This window comes from Vicugna pacos, chromosome 6, assembly GCF_048564905.1.
Source record: "Vicugna pacos chromosome 6, VicPac4, whole genome shotgun sequence".
NCBI lineage: Eukaryota > Metazoa > Chordata > Mammalia > Artiodactyla > Camelidae > Vicugna > Vicugna pacos.
Genome location: NC_132992.1, coordinates 25,031,889 through 25,055,403, shown reverse-complemented (window position 1 = coordinate 25,055,403; position 23,515 = coordinate 25,031,889). Strand labels below are relative to the sequence as shown.

General features: G+C 44.9%; 1 protein-coding gene across 3 annotated transcripts in view; it reads right to left on the bottom strand.

Moving 5' to 3' along the window:
* The window catches only part of RASGRP1 (RAS guanyl releasing protein 1), an 80,859-nt gene extending 62,204 nt beyond the window's left edge, over positions 1-18,655 (bottom strand). The window contains exons 1-2 of one of the 3 annotated variants that reach the window (XM_072962699.1): positions 18,490-18,655; positions 10,064-10,245 (exon numbers count right to left, since the gene is read on the bottom strand). In XM_072962699.1, coding sequence (XP_072818800.1) covers positions 10,064-10,139 — 76 coding nt within the window. In that variant the 5' untranslated portion in view covers positions 10,140-10,245; positions 18,490-18,655. Of the gene's footprint in view, positions 1-10,063; positions 10,246-14,864; positions 15,428-18,489 lie in introns of those variants that run through there. The other 2 variants (XM_072962695.1, XM_072962698.1) reach the window with 2 other exon arrangements.
* Positions 18,656-23,515: the final 4,860 nt, after the last annotated feature.

The following is a 23,515-nucleotide window of genomic DNA, read 5'->3' as shown; positions in this document are numbered from 1 at the left end:
TAACCAAACAGACTCATAAATCATTATGTTGGGACTTATCTTGGCTTCTTAAATGTCCTGGATGCACCTCTTAAAATGGGGCTGTTCACAAGATTATAAAATTATACAAGTCCTGGGGGACAGTGGTTCAGAGAGATAAGTGAAGGGGCCAGTCAGAGCAACCTTTGCTCCTCCAACCCAGAAACCCCTAAATGATTTCAGCCCTGACTGCCTTACTACTCTGGTTATTCAACCCTGTCCTTCACTGTAAAACTGGCAAACCTGACTTTCCCTTCCCCTCATGAATGGTGCCTCCGGTCCCTACGCCACCTGTCCGTTTCAGTTAATCCCTAGTGTCCCTCCAATCCAAGCTCTATCTTGGCAGCATCTTCTGTTTGAAGAGTTTGGTAAGAACCTCAGCAGTCTCCCCAGGGCCCTCGATCAGTCAGGAAAAAAGCCAAAGTAGACTACACAGCCACACCACTGCCCACCATCTCTTCTGCTCCACAGAAGAAACACAGATGTACCGAACTGTAGCATCTTTGTGTTTCTACTATGTATCCTTCCCAGTTGCTGTAAGATTCTCTTAGAGAGGTCATAGAGACACAAGATTTTTCCATTGTTTCTGAAAGTAAAGCCTCTCTTGAACAAAACCTGTCTGACTTTCCCTATACATTAAAAATAGCTCACCTCTAAGACTTTTAAGTTAATGGAAGCATTTTTTTTTTTTGGTTTCCTTCATTCATTACAACTATAATCAGTCATGGTTATCATAATTAGCATTCAGCATTGGAAAGAAATGAGTAACTACTCTTCTTTCTTGTAATATCTTTAATTCCTCATTAGAATCATTTTAGTTGCCAAGCAACCTTCACTTTTATGTCTCATATGTGGAGATTATGCCAGAATTAGTTTTTTAAATCAATTTTAGGATGGAACAGCAACTCTGTGTGCTAGCACACCTCTGTATAAATACTAATATTGCCTTTAAGATCATAATTGTTTAAAGTGTGAATTATGGAAAGCAAAGAGTTCATTATAGTGCACCTACCATTTAAAAAGTTACTACAGTTGTAGTACATGTAAATACGCATAGAAGGGAATCTAGGAAGGTCTACCGAACAATGCTCATAGCGCCTGACCTGGTTTTTGGTGGTAGGATGGATGACTGCAATTGTCTCCTCTTTGCTAGTCGGTATTTTCTGTTTTCTATAGCGAACATAAATAATGTTTACAGTTATGGAAATTTAAAAAGTAAACGTAAGAGTTGAGTTGCAGTTAGATGTTTGTAAATACAAATATGAGAAGATGGATGTTAGCTGAACCTGTCGTAGGAGTCACTTCATAATATGTGTAAAGTCATCATGCTGCACGCCTTAAACTTACACAGTAATGTATGTCAGTTATTTCTAAAAAAACTGGAAAAGAAGGAAGTATGTGAGCTGAGTTAGATTTTTGTAAATAAAAGAACTTATAAAATTGTGGGAATTAAATGAAAATATATATGTAATATATTACTATAAACACTGTTGTTCATAGTAAATAAAACTATTACTGAAATTTTTTAAAAGACTATGTAAGTGGTAAATCTTGTGTTATGTACATTTTACCATAATAAAAGAACATTTATGCAAGAACGATATAGATTCAGCCTGTTACTAATTTAGGAAAAAATGGATTCAAATTTGGTTGGTTTCCTAAGTCTCTACCCTAAGAATACTGGCTCTTTAAATAGATCAAAAGTACTTTCTTTAAATATATACAAATTCCTAAAGGACATTCAAGTTCACATTCAATATCATGACAGAGACCCCATTACACCTTCTCCTAGACTTTTTCAGTCTCAGAAGTCATTTCAGCAGTACGACAGTGAGGGGACACTGAGGCTCTGAGTTACAAAGTGAGAGTCCAGGTACTCTGGTTTTAAGCCAACAACAATCTCAACCCCCCCCCCCCAAACCAAAAAACACTAAAGTCTTTTTTCTTTCCAGCAAAAACTTACTGACAAACTTTGACTGATCATCCACAACAGTGAAATATGGAATTACATCATATAACGGATCTAATAAAACTTTAATTAAAGTGACCATGGAACAGTCACCAAATCTTTGGAATAGGGTTTTTTTTTTTTCATGTTCAGAGTTAATAAAGGAAAAGATAAAAGGAAACATGATCAAACTTAACTACATAAAAATGTAAACCTTCTCTTCATTAAAATACCAAAACCAACATAAAAATGAAAATGAGAGTGAAGAAAAAAATGTGGTAAATGCTAATCAAAGAGTTAATAGTTTTTTAAATATAAAAAGTGTTTGCAAATCTCTAATAATAGAAACACTAAGCAGCAAGTGACAAATAGGCAAAGGATATGAACAGACAGTTCACAACACTGGAAATACATTCAGTTAACTAACTTATGGAAACACACTCAACGAAGGCTTGGTTATAGGTATCAATTGTACCTGTTACCACTTAGCAGGAAATGAAGGCAAATGACTAAACAGATGGAATTAGAAACAAATAGAGACAGTATGTAAAACATGAAGAACGGAAGTCACAAAACTGAGGTTTGGTTGGTCAGAAACAAGAGAAAGTTTAATCAGGGAGAAGTTTTAGAGGTAAATTAAGAAAACAAAAACAGAATGATAACTTCAACTTCAGAATGAGAATCTTTTAGTTTTTAAGTTCCATTGTCACATCCTTTTTTTTCCCTGTTACTTAAGTTTCAGGTGGACATTACAATTTGCCATCTGTATACACTACACAGTGATCACCCCCAAAAGTCTACTTTACATCACCATAGAACCGACCCCCTTCACCCCTTTTGCCCTCTCCCCTAGGCCCCTTCCCCTCCTGTGATCACAGATCTGTCACTTCTTTAAGAAAATTTCTCAACTTCACTGATATTTGACTTCCTTATCTCTAAGGTATATTGTTCCTTTTCTCTGAAGAACACATGGAGAGTTGTTTTATAAGATACTTAAATGAAAGGAACAAAAAAATGGCAAATATCACTCTCTCCTCAACAGGTAACACAAACTAAAACGTCCAGTTTTCAGCTTCCCACCTGGGCCCTCTGCTGTGTAAGCATCCCCTGTAGCTGGGGGAAAGTGCTGGGAAATGTTTAACCAGGACCTCTCCAGGGCTGGGGTTCAAGAAGGACCCCTGATTAGTCATGTCTGTCCACTTCCATGGTGTAAATAAATACTCCCAACGCAGCCAACGTCAAGCTCCAGGAATGACTGCACTGACCCCGGGGCTGGAGAGAGACGCAGGTGTCACAGCACACCACGCTCACCCTCCACAGCATTCACACAGACACAAGGAACACAATCTCACAAGGATGGATGACAGTAAAATGTGGTTTAGGCAATGATAAGTTTTGAGGGCTTATTTTTATTTTCGATAGTATTGTAAGTTTATATAACTTAATGTTTAATGATGGCTGTGTTTAACAGCTGGCTTGCTCAATTCCTGACGATGTAACAAACCTGCTCTTGCAGAGTTAAGACTTTCAAGATTGTGACAGCATTAAGCTGAGTGTGGTACCTTGTGCATCTGCACAGGACGTGCAAAGCTGGCCCTGCTTTTGCTCCTGCTCATGCCCTCCTGTTTTCCTCCCAACAACTCTAGGACAACCCCATCGAGGTGGTAGCCCAAACTACCTGCAGACCAAGGCAGCAAGTCCAGCAGCTCTTACTGCTCTGGGCAGAAGGGGGCAGGTCCCACCATCAGAATTTGGCGCGGGGCGGGGCCTGCACGTCAGATGACCTGCCCCAGGTCTCACCACTCAGTCACTGCTGTTTCAGTCAGCTACGTGCGCTTTCACACGATTTCCTCATGTATTTCCATCATGGACTTAATAACCTTCACGTCGACATATGGCCTTAAAAAGTCTGTTGGAAAAGCGGCACTCCTGGAGTACTCAGGGAAAGCACCTCTCCAGGTCCCCCAGCTAAGTCACCACTTTAGGGTCTCTGACCCATGGGGGACCGGCATAGGGCAGGGAGCCAGGCCCTCCAGCACCACAGTGAACTGGTCCAAGTGTGGCTTAAAGGTGGAAATTCAAACCAGGAACACTGCCTTTGAGAGCAAGGAACCAAACTATAGTAATAACAGACGCCCCCTTTCTGTTCATTTCCACGGCCAAAAGGCTGACAGGCAGAAAGTTTTGGGGGGAGTTTTTTACAGTTGAGAAGGGATAGAAATCCAGGGAAATATGACAGACGTGGGCTCAGAGTTGCAAACCTGTTCAGGGCAGGCCTCTCTCTAAGTCGATCTGGACTAATTGCCTTAGAGATGCCCTGGCTTCACCACATGACGGTCTGGTTCATATAGCTGAAAACCTATGTGCTCTATCATTTTTCAGAGGATTTGGACCGTTCAGGCTTCCCATGCTCTGGGATATCCAAGAAGCAACTGTGCTGTAGGATGCTATTTCTCAAAATCATTCCGTGGGTCCTCTCCGTCAAAACCACAGCAACCGTCAGCTGAATGAAAATCTCTGGAGTTGACCCTCAGGAATCTGAATGTTGAACACCCCACCCCCACCCCCAACAATGATTCCTGTTCATGTTAAAGCTGGAGAACCTCTGGTAGAGGGGAAAGAATATGAGCCTTGGAGACCAGAGATCAGATCTCAGCAGTGTTCCCGCTAATGAGCTGGGCCACTTTCCACAGGTTACTTAACATCCCTGAGCTTCAATTCCCTGTTAATTAAAAGAGCAAAATAGCATCCACCTCACAGGGTTGTTGTGAAGATGAATGCGACCAATTCAGGCAAAGGCCCAGCACCCTACTGAGCCCACAGTAAGTAAGTGGTCGACCACTGTCAGTCTGTTGGTGTCTGTCTTTCTCTCAGTTATAAATCTCATCTCTCTGGAAGGAGTTACTGTATTAAAATGCTCAGCTTTCCTGAACACTGTTGACCTTAAGCATTAACATTGCTAGGACTGCTTCTGTTCTCTACTACAGATGGAGGTGGGCTGTAAACACCACCACACAGCAGAGCACAGAAGAAACTGGAGAGAATTTCCCAGCTCCTCCCTTCTCAGGCCTGGCAGTCTCTCCACCTCATACCCAGGAGAGGGTGGACATGCCAGCCAGTCAAAGATGCAGCAAAAAGACTCCTTGCAATACACAACATCCAATGACAGAATCCTAATTCACTCCAGAGGGCTACGGATGGTCATGCCCGGGAGGTGCTCTGATGCCATGTAAGTCTCAGGACCATCCTGCACATGTGAAACCTTGTAACTGTGACTCCCAGAGGCTACTGGCACAGCTGTGGTCTTCCCCACGAAGGGCCTGTCATCACAACGGCCAGGCTTCCTGACCCTACACTCGGCTTTGTTCCTTGGAGCTACCAGTTGTTATGTCCGAGTGTCCTTCAATGTCATGGCTCTTGGCTTCTGGTCTTATTCTCCTGCTGCCTCTGGGCACTTGGCTTTGTGCACAGACTCTAAGTGGCAGAGTGCCGAGGAACACCCAAGCCTCCCTGTGCCACAGAGGAAACCAAGGTCCTGACAAGTGTGTCTTTGCTTTCTTTGGCCCTAATTTAAAAACCAATGTAGTGTTTTAGTCTTAAGAAGTTAAGGTCTATACATCCAACTGCACCATGGTGCAGGAAATAGACCTGTTAGTCTTGAGGTTTTTCTAGTTTGGGAGGTACAAAGCACAGACTAATTTTAATTAATTAACACTTGGAGAAAGACGCCATGCATATAGATGGGATGTGATAAATGTTTCTTACACAATGGAGTTTAATTTCTAATCTGGAGGAGAGGAGGCACGTAGAGTGTGGGCATGGGGTGCAAACCCGTCCTGTATGGCACATGAAGGGAGCCTGTCCTAGGAGAAGGACCCAAGCACGGGCCAGCTCACACTGCAAGAAGCTCTAGGGACAGAGGACGGAGCATGAACAGCGGGTTTACTCTTTAGACTAGGGGGCACGAGGCCAGCTGTTTCAATTCTCAGAGGCTCCATTTATTTTCTCGTTTGCCCATGGAGACAGTTAACACCTGATCTGCCTATTGCAGAGCTGTTCTGAGTTTAAAAGAAAGTCAATACATACAGCCCTTCAAGAAAAAATAAACAACACTCCACATATAAGATGCTAACTAAGCTGTGTTTCCCTTCTCACTGACAGGTAAGACAAAGAGATTGAGTTTCTTTCCACAACCCACTGGGAGCAGGAGGGCTGCTGTGAGGGTCCTTTTCTGGGACACACTTGCAGTTTTGTTTCTGATGCTGTCAGTAGTTGCCGTGCATTCAGAAGGGGGCAGAATTTGGACATCTGAAGCCTTCTGTTTGGCCCCTGAAGCTGGCAGCTCTCTTACAAAATGAAAACATTATAAAAAGCCCAGATGATCTCATTGGTCTTTCCTACCTCTGAAACAGATGGTGTGATTCACATACATTTGACACAAATGTACCAGGTTGTGATGATTTGCCTCATTATGCTCAGCCAAAGAGTGGATTAACCAGCAATAATACAGCGAGAATGTAAAGCATGACCTCTCATTAAAACAGAAGGTGGGAGTGGGCTGTTTTCACGGTTAAAGCAATGAACTATGACTCAAGGCTCTGAGTTTCTAGTCACAGCTCTGTAAGCTTGTATGTGACACCGGGAGGCTTGCTAGAGGCCCTCAAGAGTACCCTTAATTTGTACGTGCTGGTCACCCACCCTTAAAAGCAATGTAATAAGCCCTCCCTCTGAGGACAGTGTGGGTGGTAATTAACGGTTAATACTACTAAAGGGAGAGCCATCAGTCAAGATGGCCAAATGCCCAGGATGTCTGAGAGAGTATTCAGACTATTAGCTGGAGTTGCTAGAAGAATGCAGATCCCACACTGCTTTTCCCCTCCACGTCAACCATCTTCCCAGTCCAGCACTATCCAACCGACTTTCTGCAAAGAAGGAAATATTTTCTATCCACTCTGTCTAGCAGCAGGTACCCCTGTGGCTACTGAGCACTTGAGATGGCTGGTGAGGCTTAGGAACTAAATTTTACATTTGATTTGCTTTTAATTAACTGAAACGTATACATCAGTAGCTGCACGTGAGTAGTGGCTGCCGCGTTGGACAGCACAGCTGTAGTCAATTCAAAAGTCCTCAAAGCACCTGTACAGAAGTGAGGTTGAGAAAGCAGTAAAAAGTAAATTAACTAATTAGTCAGTCTTTCTATTCAGAAGAGTTTTTTCCCCTCTCTTTTTTTTCAAGTTGGTGGAAAGAGCGGCTGAAAACACTAAAGGGAGAGATTACCTGAAAAAAAAAAGCTTTCCCCACACTTCTGTAGTGCTATTCCCCTCTCTTTGCTTGGATATTAAAATAAGAAGACTCATAAACTCACTAACAAAAAACTAAGCCAGACTGCTTTATTCTAAAGCAAAACGCTTCTACACAAACCTGAGAAAATAACTTGTGAGGTAAGTTTCCAGAGAAACATCAGCCTTGCTTGTTACTATTCTCGGCTCACCTCTGAGGAGACTACAGAAGCACAAGTGAGATTCTGCCATGGACTGTTGCTTGTCCCAGTCCTGCCGCGGGTCCCCAGATCCAGTCACCCCTGTGGCTCCAGCTCCACACCCCAACCCCCACGAGAGGTGGCAGCTGATAATCAACTGATAACCAGAGTCAAAATCACAGACGAAAGTGCTGGCTCCCATTCCCTCCAAACATAGGGTGTCTTTTCTTACTTGCCTCTTCCATGTAAATTCTGTGGCAGGAAACTCTGCAGTACATCAGGTGCAAAGCCTTGACATCTTACCTTCTTGCCTTTGGGCAGCATTCCCACAGCCCAGGCGGGGTTTGAACAGACAGTGGCTGCTCTCCCTAATCTATGTCCTCAGCTTTGAAGGGAATTTACTCAAAGTCTCCGTGGTGTAAAGAATTTATTCTATCTGTACACCTTAGCTTATCATTGCCCTGTCTTCTGTACATTCCCCCACCACCACCCCGAACGGTACATTTCTCAGGTATTCTAAGCTTGAATACTGAAACAGGGGTTCGGTCACTGTAATTCTCCTTCTGCTCTCATGCCCAGCCCAGTGTCAGATGCAATTAGGTGCTTGACTGGGGGCTATTGACGCTTCATGATCATGGATAAAAGACTACTAGACTCAATGGGATTTTTAAAGCTTTGGGATTCTAAGGTACTTTTTGGTTCAACATAATCCACAAAACAAAGTCTCTTTAGCCCCTGTAGGACTCATTGAGGGGAGTGGATCAGGCTTGGATAATTTGCAGAAGGACTTCAGAATCAATCAGGTATTTTTCAGGTTGATGTCAGGATGATTTAAAGGTTAAGACAACAGCCCTGAGCTAGGCTGGCAGCTGAAGGAGCGGCCGCCCTGGGAGGAAGAAAGACAGCATAGTAAAGACATTGTTGCATCCCAGTCTTCTTAACGGTGAAATGGAAAACGAGTAAGAATGCTTATTCATGAAATAGTTACAATGCTCTGGCAAAGACCAGTAAATAAGACAACTGCAACTGCAGAAGGAACTTTGCAGCTTATCAAGTTGGGAACCAGGTGAAAGTAAATACATGATGAACAGTGGCTCATCACAGCCTGGCTCCCCCTCACCCCCACTGTCTTCCCATTTATCTCCTTGCATCTCAATTTTCCAAAGGGATTATTGTGAAATAGGAAACCATTCATTCTGCTCCCAAACTCATCCTTAACCAGAAGGCTAAAGTGTAAATAAACAGAAATTTAATTAAAATTTAATGCCAAACTAGTAATAGTAAAAATGCTCCCTCTTTCCCAAGTTAAAGTATGTGGAACAAACAATAAAGCAACGATTCTCCAAGTAGGGTTCTTGGATCAGCTGCAGCAGCATTACCTGGGAACTTGGGAGAATGTAAATTCTTGGGCTCTGCCCCAGACCTGCCAGAGCAGAGCAGCCTGTTTGGCAGTGGGGTCCAGCAATCTGGGTCACAAAACTAACATTCTGCACTAACATTTGAGAACCATGGCTCGATGTTTTGCTAAGTTGTACTAAATGAGAATCCCCCAAATGTCGATTCTTTTGCAATCCTATAAATAAGGTCTGACTGAGCACTAAACAGGTCCAGCCAGTTAAGAATCCCTGGTTTTGAGTTCAAACAGTTCTGCGTGTTGCACCACCTGGGATCTGATCAAGCCTCCCCAACCATCCCCAGATCCCCAGGAGGCACCTGGGCGGGGGGGGGGGGGGCCAGGGTGGGCTGGCACTTGAGCTGAGCCCCGCATGCTCATCTGCTTCACAGTGGGAGATGGAGGGGTTCCAAAGAGGGCACAAAGGGGGACCAGGGATCCTGGAACTCTATGAATCTTCCATCATCATTTTTTTTTAGGGGGAGGGGAACAACTATTTAGTACTTTTCAATCACTATTTCACAAATAACAATCAAAAGAACGTGCTTACAACATTAAAAAAAAATAGGGCATCTTTGCCGATAATTGCTCGTAGATGCATTAAGCTGTGCATCCTCCATGGTGAGCATGAGTAATGACAGAGTGCGGCGTCTAGATAACTCCCTGCCGACTTGTCTGCCTGCTCATTTCCTAGACCCTCGTTCCTCAGTCACAACGCTTATGTACTAGTATCTTTCAGGCACAGACTTTCTGGCTTTACCCAGTCCCTTCCTATTCCACCACAACTACCCTCCACATTGTGAGGGGAATTAAGACTTTATGGTCCAAATGATCCAAAGGCTTTCAAATTTCTGCTTGATAAGGTGTCTGCTCACATAATCCAGTCTTTGTGTGCCCCAAGAACACAAGGACAGAAAAGCACCAGATGCTCCACTGCATTTTAGGATATTTTTCATCACGAGAAAAACCTCCATCTTAAGAAAAATGGAAATGCAAACTCTCCTCAGTCACTTTTCGCACTTTAAATCGCACCTCTCATCACGACCTATTACGCCCACATAGTCATGTGCCACAGGCACCGCACACTGTCTCCAACATTTCAAAGGCTCAAAAAGCTATTTTTAAAGCCAAAATGCAATTTAGGTTGCTATTCTATAAAGCACTTTTTAAGGAAGAACAAAGTAAGAGAGCGATTTTTATGCATGTGGGCAGTTCACCAACTCACCGAAAGACTGAACACAGCTGTCGATGAGGTCGTCCAGGCTGGCTCCTTTGGCTAAATGTCCCAGAGACACCATCATTTGGAACTGGGTGATCTGGGCAGGGCTGGGAGGGGACGGGAGGGGGCTGCTGGCTGGCTTCGCCTCTAGTCTTGCTTTAGGTGCAGCTCTGCAGCCATGAGGTTTCCTGGGGAAAGAGAGGAGGCAGGGAGTGAGAGCAGAGCAGCCAGGAAGAACACACTGGCAGCTCCACACTCTGCAGGCAGAGTAAAGGAGTAGAGATAAGACAATTAATCCCAGGAGTTGGGCTGATAAAAGACATACCCCTCCCACTTGGCAAATGCACCAAACGGACTGGTTGGCTGTTAAAGAGACATCTCCCAAGCAAACAGTAAGGTGAGATTTCAGTGTTGCGAACTGGGCTTTTCATCCCGGGGTTAGGACTGCTGTGGCCTGCTTTCTCCAGTGCCCAGAGGGGAGAGGCAGACACAAGACTATCTTGGCAGTTTTTAGCTCCTAGAGATACTTTTTTATTTTAGCCCTGAGACCACCGACTTGAGTCTTAAGAACTGGTTAAGTCGATCTCATCTTCAGCAACACCAGAGTTGCTGTAGAAAGTCAGGCGGCCTCAGAAACATCTTTAAGGATTTTGGGGGGAGAAGTCAAACACTGAGGACCTGCGTGCAGGGGGTGAGGGTTATGGGGGTGGTGGTTAGGTTTTAAGCTGCTCCTGTCTTTTTCACAAATCTTGGTTGGTTCTAAGATTCTATTTTTCATTACTGATAATATAGGTAATCATTCTGAGTCATTTTGACCATTAAACACCATTCTATCAAGTCCTTACTTGGGTCCTTACTGATTGAAAAAAAAAGCAGAGCCTAGGAAAGCTTGATTCTAGAACTGAATGCAAAAGGACAAGTGTGAACCTGGACATGGCCTGAAAGTCCAATAGGTCACCCTCATCTACTTTCACTCAGCTTCATCTTTGGTCATGACCTCATAAGTACAAGTCAAGTTGTTTGCAAAATGATTTCAGTAGGTTAATTAAGCATTTTCTTTTCCCTTCCAACAAAAAATAAACATATATGTACATGGAGACATATCTAAAATCTTGGAAGGCTTAATAGTGATAGGTGGTGTTGCTGGTAACTTTTTTGAGCATACAGTTAATTCTCTTCTCCTGATGGTGGCCTTGGTTGTTTACTACCAAGAGGAGACCAAAAAAAGAAATATACCTTAGATTCAAAACTTGAACTGCTCACTATATATCTGATAAACACATGATGGTATCAATCAATCAGTAAGTGCTTATCCTATGAGTAAGACATTGTGATAGGCCACAGAGGACCAGTGATAGTCTGTGAAGTTATTTTGCAAACTGTAAAACCTATTCATTACATGTTAGTTGTTGCTGTAGTAGGAAGGTAAACCAGGAGTTCCTTAATACAAAAATCTAGTTGGAGAATCAGAACCAGACCACAAAAAGATAACTCTACAAATCCTGTGAGGTTAAGGGTAAGAAGTGTGATGTTCTCAGAGAAGGGAGAACCAGTTCCAGGGGGAGTGCTGGGAAAGCTTCTCAGCAAGATGGCATCTCATCCAGAAGGGGCTGAGAAGCACTCAGGTCAAAACAAACTACTATATATAAAATAGATAAACATTAAGATCCTACTGTATAGCACAGGGAACTATATGCAATATCTTGTAATAACCTATAATGAAAAAGAATATGAAAAATCTTTAACTGAATCACTATGCTGTACAGCAGAAACTAACACAACATTATAAATCAACTATACTTCAATTAAAAAAATGCTAGGACCCACGTGGATTTTGGGAGACCATCCTGTTAAAAGACAGTGGGACCACTTAATAGACAGACAGACCTGTGGAGGGAACACACTGTCCTTCAAGTTCTCTCTCAAAGTCCCTCCAGGACGCTCGTCTGGCATTAGCTGCTGGGCTCTGTTCTGACCTAGGATGGGCCCAGGAAAATCCAATCAGAAATTGGCTTTTGGGAATCTGCTAACCCAAGGCAGTGACTTTTGGTAGATCAAGTTGGTGTTACACGACTTGATCAAGTTTATGGCCATGATGGATTTTTATGCAGACCCTCTGATAGGCCCAGTATCAGATCAGTACCTGAAAATGAAAGAAAATAATCATGGCTATCCTGAATTGAGTACCTGTGATATGGCAGGCACTGTGCTGGAAATCAACACTGTCTTTACAGCTCAGAAAGAAGTTATCTCCATTTTGTAATGCTGAAACTGAGTCTACAGAAACAAGGTTGTATAACTCACATGTATGAGATCTGGGATGTATACTTGGTACCTTTCTGATTTTATTTGCTTAATAAATATTTACTATGCTTGGAACTGTGCACCTTTCACTACATCAGAATTAGCAAGAGAAACAGAAAATGTCAATTCAACTTAAGACTAAAGTAAAATCCCCCCAAAGCACAACTGATAACATAAAGGCTGAATCTTGCACCCTACTCTTTCTGCAGGTCCCTGAAAAGTCCTCAGATCCCAGAGTCAGAACGGTCTCCACGGTCATTCTCCAAGGTCTTCATCCATGCATGCAGAGGTCCGGGCTCAGCAGGGCGACGTGCCTGGACACCAGTACAGAGCCAGGTAGAAGCCTGTGTTCATGCCATGCTCCCCAGCCAGGCTCCCCTTCCCTCCACAGAAGCACTGACAACTCTAAACCTGGCGCTGGCTGTCCAGTGTTGGGGTCATTTGGCTTTCGGCCTTATCTGCTGCCTCTTTACCGTGAAGACTGCCACCCAAGGCAGAGTTGGGAAAGATGAAAAAGTCCCTTCCATTAGAAGTCTCTTTTTCTCTTAGACCTTCTGTATTAATTCTCTCCAGCTCCTGGAGGCTGTCTACACACAGCTCTTCCCTATTGGGGCAGGCAGGTGGGTGTCTACCTCTGTTTCTCAACTGGTCAATCCAGGGAAAATTTCATTTTCTCTCTCAGAGGATAACATCAACCATGTAAGACTCCAAAAAACTGCCCCAGCTCTCATCCTAGTAATGTTTCCCAGTATCACCAGTAAGAGAAAACACTGGTTCAGGAGGTGATTCTCAGGGTTAGATGCTTTTATCAGAACTAGGTGGGAATGGTAAAAATCAGACAGAAAGAAAGAACTTGAAAGGAGTATTCGGGGGAGGAAGAAGGAAAGCGAGGGGGAGAGATGCAATCAGGGGTGTATGCAGGCCAGAGAGACTCAGAGGGCTTCGGCAGGAGAAATCAGGGAGAAGAGAAACTACTGAAAACCAAACTGCATCTTGAATGGTCAGGAAAATGAGGGTAATGTGCATCATAAATTAGGAAACTCAGCAATTTTCCTGTGCAGTCTGACTGGCTATTTTGTGACAAACCTTCGAATCATCTTTTCTGATGAAATGGCTGTAGATAAGGATTTATAAAATGTTTTATTATAGGCAGGTCTAAGGGTGTTTTATAAATCCATAGAACAAATAGCTTCTAAGTCTGCAAAGGCGTATGCATTTTTAAAGGATAGCAGGCAAATGTTTCCTCACCTGTTCCCTTGTGTATTTAAAAACAAAACAAAACAAAACAAAAAAAGGCCCGAGAGAAACAAATTAACTTGAAGGTATTTTCTGAGGCTAAAACTGGCTAGGGCCCCACCCAGTTTACTGAGAGAGACGTCAAACCTCTGCACTGGTTCAGGTGAAATCTGCTCCAAGCACAGATACCTCAGTGGAGGTCATGATTTCAAGGTGAACTTTTTTAAAAAACAAAATCCAGCCTAGAAGAGTAAGGGATGAAATGGACAAACAGAAGGAACAGAAAGTTCCACATCTTGCTTTGCAGTGGAAGATGGCTTTTATTGGCTTCCAGTGAGGATTTCTTCCAGTCCTGTCCTCTCCCCACTCCCATAATGACTTAATTTAATTTAGTGAAGCCCCTCCTCTCAATCTGGTGCAAGGCACACTACTGGCCCCTCAGGGCACAGAGGCAGGTGGCGGTGGAGTGCATAAAAGGCCCAGAACTTTTAGCTCCAGAAGGTCCACTCGACTAGGCTTGTTTGTGTGCAGGCTGGGCACAGCCAGGCCCAACAAAGTCTGCGTGGATGGACGTGGGTAGAGCACAAGAGCCTGCCCATGCTGACCCCAGGCCATTGTCTCAGCAGTTATCTGGTTCCCGCCCTTTGGGGGACAAACTCAAAGTTGCCTAGCCTCTCCAGGCCTCCTTCTACTGCCAATAGCCTTTTCACTCACGGTCACTTTCCTTCATCTTCTGTCACCCCAAGACTTCTAAAATACGTCCCTAGAACCACAGTGGGTGGGGAGGAGTGCAGGTTTCCACCCAGAAGGTTATGTGACTCGCTGGCCCCTACGCACTCACGGCAAACGCCGCTGGCCTTCCGAACCCGGCCCGGTATCCCTAGGGCCGGATAGACCAACAGGTGGCGCTGCGGGAGCCGGCGCCGCGGCAGGTGCGTGGGGCGCGTAAAGTCCGTGAGTGGGAGGCCCGGGGGCCCGGGGCCAGGGGCCAGGGGAGCGGGTCGCTCAGCGCGATTCCGAGGCTCACTGGGCAGACACCGGCCGCGCGGCCGGGCAACCCCTCTCCCTCCTCCGCCTGCCGGGCGCAACGCGCTGGACGCTCCGGGCGTCCGTCTCCCCGGACTTTTGGCCGAGACCCACGCCGCCCGCAACTTCCCCGAGCAGAAGGCGGCGTGCCGGCCGCCGCACGTCCCATCCCAGCGAGGTCTCGGGGCCCCGAGCGCAGCAGCCCTCGCCCCAAGAGAGAAAAATGGGCGCCTCTACTCACCGCGGAGCCTCTCTCGCCTTGCCCAGGGTGCCCATGGCCACTGCCGCGCTCCCGGAGCCGCCTCACCTAGTACGGCGGGACGGGCTCGGTAGGGCGCGGCGCATCGCCACTACCGCCACCGCCGCCCCTCCGCCCCGGGCCGCCCACCTGCCGCTCTCCGAGCCGGGCGAGCCCGACCGCGGCGCACCCGCAGGCACAAACTTTGTGTGAGCGCGCCCCCTCGCCCTCCTCGCGCGCGCGCACCCTCGCCCGCACCAACCACCTGACAAGTGTTGATGCTATCACTGGAGGAAATGTGTGGCCCTCCTCAGCGCTTCCCCGAAACCTGCCCCCTTTACTCGGTAGAACCCGGCGGCTCGCGCCTCCCTCCGATCTCGCCTTTTACCCCTGCAGGCTACCTCTCTCTGCCCAAGGCTTAAGTCCGAAGGGGAGCCCGGGATCCTACCCAACCCAAGCCCAGAGAGGGTGAGAGCCCGAGGAAACCGGCTTCGCAAGTGTTTCTGGGGGTAAAGCACCCTCCCTCGGCCCCGTCCCGCATTTCAGTCCTGGTTCTCCAAGACCCCTTATTCCCTCACAGGCCTCTCTTGTATATATCAGAACGCAGAGCCGGGGGTGGGGAAAGTAACAATACACAGTTGTGGGTGTGCCTTTGGGTGTCTTCTTGGCAGCAACTCGCAAGTCGGGCTGGAGATACGTGCTCTGCACCTTGCGGGAGGCAGGGAGTGTGGAGGTGCGCTCCAGGTGGGATCCATCTCAGCGGAGACACAGCTGCCTGGCCTCTGTGGGAGTGGGAGATGTGCGGAAAGAGGGACCGGGCTGGGTAGAACTTTCTGACAGATCTGGTCAGGAACGGCGGCCTACCCCTGCTTGCGCAAAGGATAGTGACAACAGTAGCTAATGCTGATTGAGCGCGTTGTGCTAACGCACATCATATAAGCCACCTCCCGCAAATACCAAGAGGTCACTGTTATAAAGATGAAAAAAATTAAGGTTTAGAGAATAATACGCATGCCATCACACAACTAGTAAACAGCAGAGAGAATCACGACCTGGGCTGAGATCCGGCCGACTCCCTGTAATCACTGCGGGACTGTCTTAATAACACAGCCATTATCACTGTCACATGCCAAACTCCAGCCACATTAGTAAGTCCCTTCCCAGGCATAATGTTCTGAACCTTAAAGCCTGTCTCTGTGATTTCATGTATATACTATGCCACCTTATCCCTAAAAAAAAAATAATTCATGATAGTTTATAAAGGTGCGTAACTCACAAAAAGTCGTGTTTAAGATGAAAAGTGAAAAATTAGGCACATAAAATGGAACCAGAAATAAAAACTTTTTTTGTGTGTAATGCATCCCAGTCCAATACACTTGGTACAAGTGGGACCAAAATTTGTCTGCTGGATTTTTAGCAGTCATCTTCAAAAGGCCAGCCTTGTCTAAAATGCAATTCCTGTCACATGCCAAGACCAAAAAGAAAAAAAAATTGCTCAAAAGAAGATCAACTCTCCTTGATACTGAGACCAGAAAAATTTCTCCAGAGAATCCTCATGAACACTGGGTAATGGAACCAAGTCCTCAGTCTCAGCCATACACACAGAAGGAGCATATGGACGTTTAATAAATATTAAATTATGATACTCTTCTGGACTTACACGGTGTATACATATGTATGTGCATTAAGCAGATAAATATGTACCTTTTAATAAATGCCTTAATGTATGTAAATGCGTGTTTACATGGACTACAGGGTGTATACACCGAATACTAAACACACTTGCAGGCAATGTCATACACACATACACCTGCAGTCCATTATGTCAGAAGTATAGAAATTTTTAGTTATTAGTTCATTTAAAGAATGAGTCCTGCTGAGTTTTCTAAAGAAAGAGGCCCACTTCTGCCTAAGAAGCTTCTTCCTCTCTGGCTTCCTGAGAGCGCTGCACTCCGCTCGCACCTGATTCGTCTTCTGGGTCCACCTGAACTTGTTAAAAGAGGCTCTCTGGCTGCTCCTACTTGCACAATTTGTCTTTTCCAAACACCTAAAAAAATCAGAAGCGAGCTCCATCTTTTTCTCCATCTTCCACCATGTGATTAGTCTCCGGGTGCTGTCTCAGGCACCACTGACCTTGGGAATAAAGTTCTCCTGCTTTTCTCTTGTTTTCTTTGCCTTTCTTCTGCTTCTCCAAACCTTTTGATGGGCAGCAATCAGTGTCTCTGTAGCAGTTGAGAAAGGTTAGAGACCACTGGCTTCTGCTCACCCTTTGGGTAAGGTCATTCCTTGGGGCTCTTTCTCTGTTATTCTTTTTTCTTTCAACCAGGGGCTCTTAACTGATCTTTCCAGACCTTTGACTTGGCTTTTCGATGGGTATCTGTGAAGCCTCTTCAACTAAAAACACCTGCTTTCGTCAGATTTTCTAAATGATCCACTACTCAAATTAGGTGTTTTTAATTTCTTCCATGACTTCAAGAGGACACAAATGACTGTCAAGTCTGAATAGCCAACCTTGATATCTTGCATCCACAACCACATTTCCAACGGGTCGCCTCCTATAATCATCCCCCAGGGCTTCCTCTCCATCTCCATGGCCACAAGTTAGTCTTGGCCCCAGTTATCTCTGAACCTGAACAAGTGTCACAGCCTCATAAATGGCCTCCCTAGTTATCAAACCTCCTCTTCTCAGATCCTTCTCTCATGTTGCTTTCAGAATTACCGGATCATGTCACTTCTCTTCTTCTGAACTGCCAAGGAAGCCCCAGATGCCTACCGACACATTACAGACTTCTCAACATTGCTCACCTTCGCAACTAACCTTACCTCTCCAGCCTGGCCTCCAGCCCTGCCCTCTGATGCACCTGACTTCTTAGGTTGTACCCTGGATACTCCTGGTAATTGCTGTGCCCAGTGCTCTCACAAGCCTCAGTGTTTTTGTGTGTGTACTTCCTTCCTCCTGCCACCTCTTTTCACCTAGACACACGCCAGCAGTTATACCAAACACACATCAAAACCTGGTAAGTCACCCTAGAGGGCACACAGAGGGCTGCCTCCCAGGTGCAGAGGGCTGCAGACCTATCTTGCAGGATCCGCCTGATGACTGGTTGTGCTTGGAGAACCTACTGGCCACCACAGCTCTCACTCCGTGGTCTAACATTTTTTCACCCCCTGGAGATACATTCACTGGATGCCCACTTAGTGTCGGATGCCGTCCTTTGCATTGAAACTGACAGAGAACAAGACAGACAAGAGTCTTGTTCACACAAGCTTCCACATCTAATGAACAGACAGTAACCAAGTTCAAATATGCCATGATTTATACCCTGATTTCCAGGAGCTGCCACTGCAGAGTCGGGTTCCTCCTGTCCTCATGGGAGACCATGGGGTATCCCGGTTGAGACTCCACAGAAACCAGTGAGGACAAAGCTGCTGCATTTAGGGAACCCCAGCTCCACGGGAAAGTGATGAGACATGGAGAGGGAGAAGGAGGAGGGGATGTGGCACCATCTTTACTCCCCTGCTGAGCGCTGCTCCTGTTGCTGAGATAGGGCGAGCTGGCCTCAGCATTTTATTACTGTGACTGGCCGCCCCACACTGAACACCGTGCACCCCTGCTGCTGCTGCCTACCTCGGACCAAGGCTGGAGGAACTGCCCACGTGAGATGCAGCTCCTTTCGCTCTGGGCCTGTGGACTGGGGGCTTGTGGTAGGGCTCCTGCGTGTTTCTTTGTCCTTGGCATCTTCTTGTGGCTGCAGCACAGGCCTCTTTAGGAGTCTCTCCATCCGTGGACCAGCTGTTCTGTAGAGTGTTCTATCTCCTTGAGGTACCCCCAGGATCCTTCAAAGGAAATTTGATAAATGTCATATAAATGATATTTTAAGATCAATCATCCATTACATAGACTCGAAATATGCACACCCATTCTTGTTTTCAGCTAAAAGATGCTGCTCGTCTCTGTGAAGTCCCTGCCCAGAGCCCCCCCGCCCCTACCCCAAGTCATATTTATCTACATCGTGGAGCCCATGTTTTTCATTTGATTTTGGAATTGCCTTAGGATGTGAACAAACAAACAAGAAATACACGCTGTCTTGTGGTTTTTACTCTTAGTGAGTTGGGGGTCCCTGGAAGACTTTGAACAGAGGAGGGAGGGGATCTGACTTTATAGGGTCACTCTGGCTGTTCAGTTCCAAAGTAACTCATGGGAAGTAAGGGCCAGAAGATTCTCCATGGAAGTGGCCTCATAATTGCCAAATTCTGGGTCTGTCCAGTTGGTGGCTTTCAATCTCTGTGGTAAGAAGTGTAACATCACATTTTACACTTCGTGACTCAGATATACACTTAGGCTACGTGTAAAACTGAAACACAAACTACTGAAACATGACTCTTTCAAATCTTTTTTTTTTAATGACATTAAAAAAAATGCTGATCAGGACCCACAAAATTGTTCCATTAGTGAGTTGGGATCATAGTTCACAAAATCCAGCTCTAAGGCTACCCCTCATGATAATAAGAAATCTCAGTAGTTATCTCTGGAAAAGGGGAACTGGGTGGCTCTGAGTAGGGGGAATCTTGCTTTTCATTGTTTCCCCTTTTATAACTTTTATTTTTGTATTGTGTGCAAGCCATCTATTCGATAAATAAATTCTATTTTGGATCATTCTAGCATAGAACGCCTTGTTTTCTGATTCTTGCCCAAGTGGCTTTAAAAAACCAGAGGCTGGGGCTTGGAAAGGTAAGGTGTCAGTGAATCTGCTTTGTTCAAGTTTATCAAAAAATATCAAACAATGTATTTTTCACAAATACTTGGGGGGCCAGATGGCACAGCAGTTGAAAGTGTGAGCTCCTGAAGTTAGACTGGTTTTGAATCTCAGCCCTCATGCTTCCTACTAATGTGACCCGAAACAAATTAACTTTTCCAAGCCTCAGTTTCCATGCCTGTAAAAATGGGTGCAAACAAAGCCTACCTCATGCAACTTTGCTGATGGTCATCCGGCATGGTCTATGCCTAGCGCAGAGTAACCACCGGACACATTAATGTTTTGAGTGCCAGGCTGTGGGCCTATGAGGTGAAAGTTTCAGTAACCTAGTAAGTGCAATGTAATCACATCCAAGGGACAACTGCCCTGGTCTTGGTTGCTGGGGAGCCAACCTCTAAGAGGAAGTGAGGTATAGGTTAAGATGCAAAGGATGAGATAAATAGTGAGCCCAACTGAAGGGTTGGGGGAGAGGCCAGTGTTTCAGAGAAAAGGAAGATGCAGAGGTTAGGAAGAGGCGAGCAGAGTGCTTCGCTGAACTGCAACACAGGAACTTACTCTGATTCTCCCCACCCCCTGCCGATCTATAAATAAGGTTCTCGAGTCTGACTTCATCTTATCGCCTTGCAGAATCCCGAGAGGCTTCACGCTTTGAAGAGTCCCCCATGAGCTCCTTAAATCCCTCACTCCACTTTAAATGGGATTCAATTAACACCACTCCTCAAGTTTGCCTTTGGGTGCTGGAGCTGAGTGCTGCTGACAAGAGGACTGAGCCAACTACCCTTCAACGCTGGGCTTCCTTTCAAATGGCCGGCACTGCAATCCGAACAGAACAGCCATAATTTAAAAGCTAAAGCTAGTTTGAGTAACACAACCATTATTTGTGAAACTCCTACTGTGCACCTGGCACCATCCTAGCATCAATACTACTTAATAATTTAACACCTACAAAGACACATGGGTAAAAAGCTCGAAAAAACCAGTTAATAGAAAGATTCAAAAGGCCTGGCCCAGCCAAAGGATGTGGTTTTCTGACTATAAAAACTGTTTAATACATGTTTAAAAAAGTACTGTGATAAGCATAGTATTCAAATGAAAACTCCTGAGTATTAATAAAGATACTTGCATATGAGCCATGGAGAAAATCACTGTAAATTAACATTGGCAGGTGCTTCTCACACTGGGATCATCTGCAGACATATCCTTAAGGGTTAAGAAGAAATTCTTCTTCCCTCCAAAAGGGTCATACTTTGCTCATATTTAAGAAATAGTAAAGGAGGCCATTTCACATACAACTTAGAAGCATTTTACTTCTTGATTTGACAGGAGTTCTTTTTTTGTTGTTTGGTTTTTAAATTTTTCAAATATTTTACACATAGATTGTTTTTAACTTTCTTTTTTCAAATGGAGGTACTGGACATTGGACCCAGAACCTCATGCATGCTAAACATGCACCCTACCACTGAGCTACACCCCTCCCCATGACAGAGGAGTTCTGACACCCCATCCCACGTGCCTGTGCCAAAGCACAGTTTTCCACCCAACATGGGATGTTAAGCGTCTTTTTATTCAGTCTGATTCTGTGTTGTGGGAATAGAGAGAAACTCCCTTGGGCAGATAACAGGCTTAGGAAAGTATACACTGGAATGGAACAGTCTGTCTTGCATGTTCCTCTGGCTTTGGAGGCGGGAAGCGAGGCTCTGTCAGCCTGACTAGGAAGGGTGTGTTTTAATCCTGTAGGTAAATGTATTCTCTGAGTACAGAGTTCGTGTTTCACAAATAAGAAAGTCACACCCAAGAGATCATCATGAAAATTTGAAGTGTGTGGATTAAAAAACAAAGCTGAGAGCTGAAATTTCCTATGAGTATTGACCAAGATTGATTTGCCCCTGTGTCTAAATTGGCAACTGATGCAAACATTTTGGTCAAAGTAATTTCTTGGCATCCATCCAAATCATAGCCAAAATTTACTGCAAAAGAGAACGGTTTTTTGAAGTTTGTTTTGTTTCTGCGCTAACTTGCATCAGCAACTCTGAACAAAATATAGGAGTCTGCATCATGGCTTCATGAGAGTGGATGGAACCAGAACTGTCAACCACGACAGTCAATCAAGGGTTCAGCTTAACTGAGTTTAAACTGAGTTAATCGGTAAAGAATATTGCCTTGTGTTGTGATAAATCCAATCAGCGCCCCTTTATGTGTGATCTTCAAGTGCCCCCAGAAATGAGGTTTTGCTTCCTGAGGAAGGTTACCTCATGCTGGATCTTAATTTGGCCTAGGCAGGTGTGATCCTGATGGACTGTTACTGCTTTGATGTTGTTACTTTGTAACTGCGTGGGGGTGTGAAGAAGCCTGGGTTAGACTTGTGATAGAAATAGACGAGCTCTACATAATCACTGTTGGCTGCTTAAAACAAATCCTCTTAAAAATCTAAATCGCTGTGACTTTTGTCGTGTATCAGCCAGAGGAAGTCAATGGGTCGAGTAGGAGGTGGGGTGGCAGGAGGGTGACTTTCCCTCAGGCCCTCCCCATTTAGGCCCACCCTAAACTCAGCAGGGGTGGCAGGGCCACACTGTGATATTTGGGGGCCCCTATCTCCATAAAAATCTATTTTAAAATGTATTTTATTAATGCCATTTTCTGCAACATTGATTGCCCTGGAGATTGTCATTCTAAGCGAAGGAAGTCAGAAAGAGAAAGAAAAATACCATATGATATCATTTATGTTGGGAGTTCAAGATTTTCAGATACTAACTACTTTATATAAAATAGATAAACAACAAGGTCCTACTGCGTAGCACAGGGAACTATATTCAATGTCTTATAGTAGCCTATAATGAAACAGAATATGAGAAGGAATATATGCATGTCTGAAACATTATGCTGTACACCAGAAATTGACACAACGTTGTAAACTGACTATACTTCAATTAAAAAAAAGTGTATTTTATGATTGTGTAGGCACAAAGATGGATATAATCCAGACTGGATTCATTATTATACATACATTCTTCTTACAGTCATTTTTTTCTTCTAACTTTAAGAGAAGTTAAATGAAAACATTTTCCTGGGCCCCTCTACGTCCTGTGGGCTCTCGGGGCCACACCTCCTATGTTAGTGGGCCCTGGGAGTGAGCCTGGCTCCTTCGTAAAAGACAAAGTGCTCTTTCCTGGCTCTGAGAGAGCAGCGGCTTCTGGTTATTGAGAAATGTTGGTGTATAATAAAGGGAAAGGTGAGTTTCAAGGAGGGACTCCCTCTGTCCCTTTTGTACAGGCAGCAGGGATGAATATGCAAGGTAACTTGAGAGCAGTAAGGTGAGAAATGGCATGAAGAGTGGAAATTTGCCTGGGGAGGAGGCTTTGGACGGTCATTCAAGGCCAGAGGGCCCAGCTTGGAGGAGCCAAAAAAAATAGTACTTACTGAACAACTTTTAACTAGTTGTCAGTCTAGGGACTACAGAATGCTAGTTCCATGCCAGGGAGTGAGTCAGTACCTACTGCTTCCATGTCAGACTTGAACTTGAAACTACAGCACCCAAAGGCCCAGCCTGAGGGACCTGGCAGCCCCTGGGCTACGCAGAAAGAAGGCTAGACTACCCGGCACAGTTGACAGGTAGCGAAAACAAACAAATCAATAAGCAAAACCCCCCAAAAGGGGGGGGCCTGACTTACATGTTAAGCTGTGTTGAGCTAGATTCTATGATCAAACAGAATGCTTTTTACTCCTTTCTCTGTGTTTTCTGGTTACCCTAGATCCCTCATGATGGTTATATGAGCCAACATATTGGGTACTTCCTACATATTAAGCACTAGGCCAAGGCATACACAATTATTTCATTTCATTCTCACAAAAAGATTTTCTGATGATTTACCATTGCTGTTCTCACTTTATAGACGGGAG